The sequence below is a fragment of the Bubalus bubalis genome, chromosome 9 (assembly GCF_019923935.1).
Source record: "Bubalus bubalis isolate 160015118507 breed Murrah chromosome 9, NDDB_SH_1, whole genome shotgun sequence".
NCBI lineage: Eukaryota > Metazoa > Chordata > Mammalia > Artiodactyla > Bovidae > Bubalus > Bubalus bubalis.
The window spans coordinates 68,778,536-68,781,424 of NC_059165.1; the positions used below are offsets into that span (position 1 = coordinate 68,778,536).

At 33.9% G+C, this 2,889-nt stretch overlaps 1 protein-coding gene across 1 annotated transcript; it reads right to left on the bottom strand.

Annotated features, from left to right (window-relative positions):
• Positions 1 to 637: 637 nt before the first annotated feature.
• On the bottom strand, positions 638 to 2,679 carry LOC102396628 (cyclin-C-like). Its single transcript, XM_044948675.1, is given in 2 exon segments — positions 638 to 2,495; positions 2,498 to 2,679. Coding segments are annotated over 2 exon segments (849 nt in total). The 5' UTR covers positions 2,571 to 2,679; the 3' UTR covers positions 638 to 1,719.
• Positions 2,680 to 2,889: the final 210 nt, after the last annotated feature.

The window sequence follows — 2,889 nt, forward strand, 5'->3', positions numbered from 1 at the left end:
GAAAAGAAATACGTGAAGGACAGTAAGAAGTATAAAATAAAAATTAGTTGTAAAATAATTCAATCAGGGTGTGAAATTTATAATGTAGGGGACGTGGTCAATAACTACATAATATATGGTGACAAATCAAAACTAGACATATCATGGTGGTCATTTTGAAATGTGCAGAAATATCAAGTCATTATGTTGTGTAACAGGGATTACAATAGTACAGTAGCTCAGTTACACTTCAGACAAACAGTCAAGCAAACTCATAGCAAAGACATCAGATTTGTGGTTACTAGAGACATAAAATTAAGTGAATGCAATCAGAAGATATAAATTCTCATTATAAGATAAATAGTACTAGGGAAATCATGTTTGTTGCTGTTGCTGTTGTTGTAGTTCCTAAGTATGGTCTGACTCTTTGCAGCCCCATGGTCTGTAGCCTGCCAGGCTCTTCTGTCCGTGGGATTCCCAGGTAAAACATGATAAATATTAATGGAATTAATATTGATGTATGTTATATATGAAAGTTATTAAAAGAGTAAATCCTGATTCCTCATCACAAGGACATTTTTTTTTAAGCTGGAGAACGTATTTTTATTCTTGTAGTTTTATACTAGGAAGTCAACATTTAATAATCCATTATTCACAATTGAATTATAAAAATTTTTAATCCTTAAATTGTACATCAATATCCTATGACTCCAAATTTTATCACTCTTTCAAGTCTGAAAAAAAACGATCATGTAATTTAGTAACTTCTACAGACAGCAAAGTCCCACTGACTTAACATTTAGTCTGAAGTCCTACACTCAGATGAGAATTAAGAACAGCCAGTATCTAACTGGCCTGAAACCTGACTGTTCCTGGCTCAGGATTCCTGTAGTAAATCTGTAAGTCCACACTGAGACACAAAAATAAACTAGGGTGTGTACGTCATATAAAAACTTCACAGTAAAAATAACAAAAATGTTACCAAATTTCAACCATAGTACAGTTTTCATCCAATTAGCTTTCAAAATGCCTGATTAACTGAATTAAATGCAATTTTTTAAAATGTTTGCCCAGCATTTCAAAGTGGTTATGGAGTATAACTTTTAAAATGTCAAAGTATGCTGTACATATTGCACTTTTCTGCTAGGCTGGGGCTAGTATCCTCCATGGCAAGATACCAAAACTACTGAATAATTACACTTTAAAATCATAGGTAATTGATTCATTTCCCTGAAATCATGATCATCATCATCACCAAAACCTTCCAGGATTTTGTAAGATATGATTCTTTAAATACAATTTTAAATTTTAACTTAAAGAGGGAAAAAAGAAGACCCTCATATATTTGACTTATTTCTTTTTTTGGTCATTCAGTGACAAAAGAGAATTTTAAACAAATTATGTTTCATGTTTTTTGGCTTAATAAAAAGTTAAAATTTCTATTATCCAAATTAAGAAAAGTTTTACTAATCAGAAGCTATAAATTTTCAAAAGTCTATGTCTGTCTGTCTGTAGGTCCTCTTAGAACCTTTCCAAACTTTCATAAACAATAGATTTTGATCAATTATGTATTAGAATCAAATTAGGTAAGGAAAACATTTTGCAAAAATAAAATCACTTCCTAATATGCTTGACAAACTATTCATTTTCATTTGTGTTCCAATGAAGACATTACTGAAATCTGCCCAATGGTTTATTTCCAACTGTGATTATTTCCACTATGAAATTCTTCAGAATGTTTTAAGATTGGCTGTAGCTAGAGTTCTGACTTCCATCTGGACCCTGCTGTCCTTCACTGTTTGGAGGAGGTTTTGGTTTCAGCATCTTACTAAGAATAGTTGCCATCTCTTTTCTCTCATCACATTTTTTCCACTGCTCATACAACTTTAAAATAACCCTGATTATTTCCAAAATTTTCTCCATATCCACAGAAAGCTCAGCAAACCACTGTCTGGCATCTTTCTGCTGTACAACACAGGCTACATGCAGGCAAGCTAAAGCTATCATGAAAGGAGGATACAGTAGGCAAAGATCCATTCTGTAGGTATCATTCACTATCCTCCATGCAAGGGGAAGCAACATGTCTTCTTGGCCCATGTCCTGCACATACTGGAGCAAAGGTCTATAAGGATGATACACTATTAAGCAACACTCCATTAATTCTAAAAGATAGAATTCACATTCTAATACATGGTTCATCTTATAAGGAAATTCCTTTGGAAAGGCATATGAAAATCTAGTTTTCAAAACACAAGTAGCAGCAGCAATCAATCTTGTATTTGAGACTACTCCAAATTCCTCTACTTTGGATGCCAAAAACACACATGTAGGAGCCATTAATATAGGATCTATACTTTTCAGAGAATACCTTGCATAGAATCTCTTGAAATAAACCGTAGCAGTGGCAATGATTTGTTGTCTTAATTTAAGATGTTCACCTAATGCTTGGATAACATTTGTAAAAAATATCTGTAATTTCCAATACTTTTCTTCAGAGAGAAACTTTAAATCTTTTGGCGTTCCTTCAACAGATCTTGTTTATCCAAAATCCATTGTAAATAGTGGGAGCTCTGCCAAAAGTTCCCTGCCATGGAACACAGCTTGCTCTGATAAAAAAGTACCAGCCCGCGGAGCGGCCCCCGGAGTGACCATAGACCCAACCCTCCCAGTCACTGCGCTCCTTGATCTGATGGCCTCAGCTCAGCTTCACGGCGGCGACTGTGAGAGGAAGATAGCACCCTATTCTTCACAAGGAAAAAATTTTTTTTATTTCTTTAATGTTTTATCTTTATAAGATCATGTAATATCACTAAATTTACTGTTGTAATAATTTCATGATGTATGTAAGTCAGATTTATGCTCTACATATTACAAAGTGCTGTATGTCAATTTATCTCGATAAAACTGGAA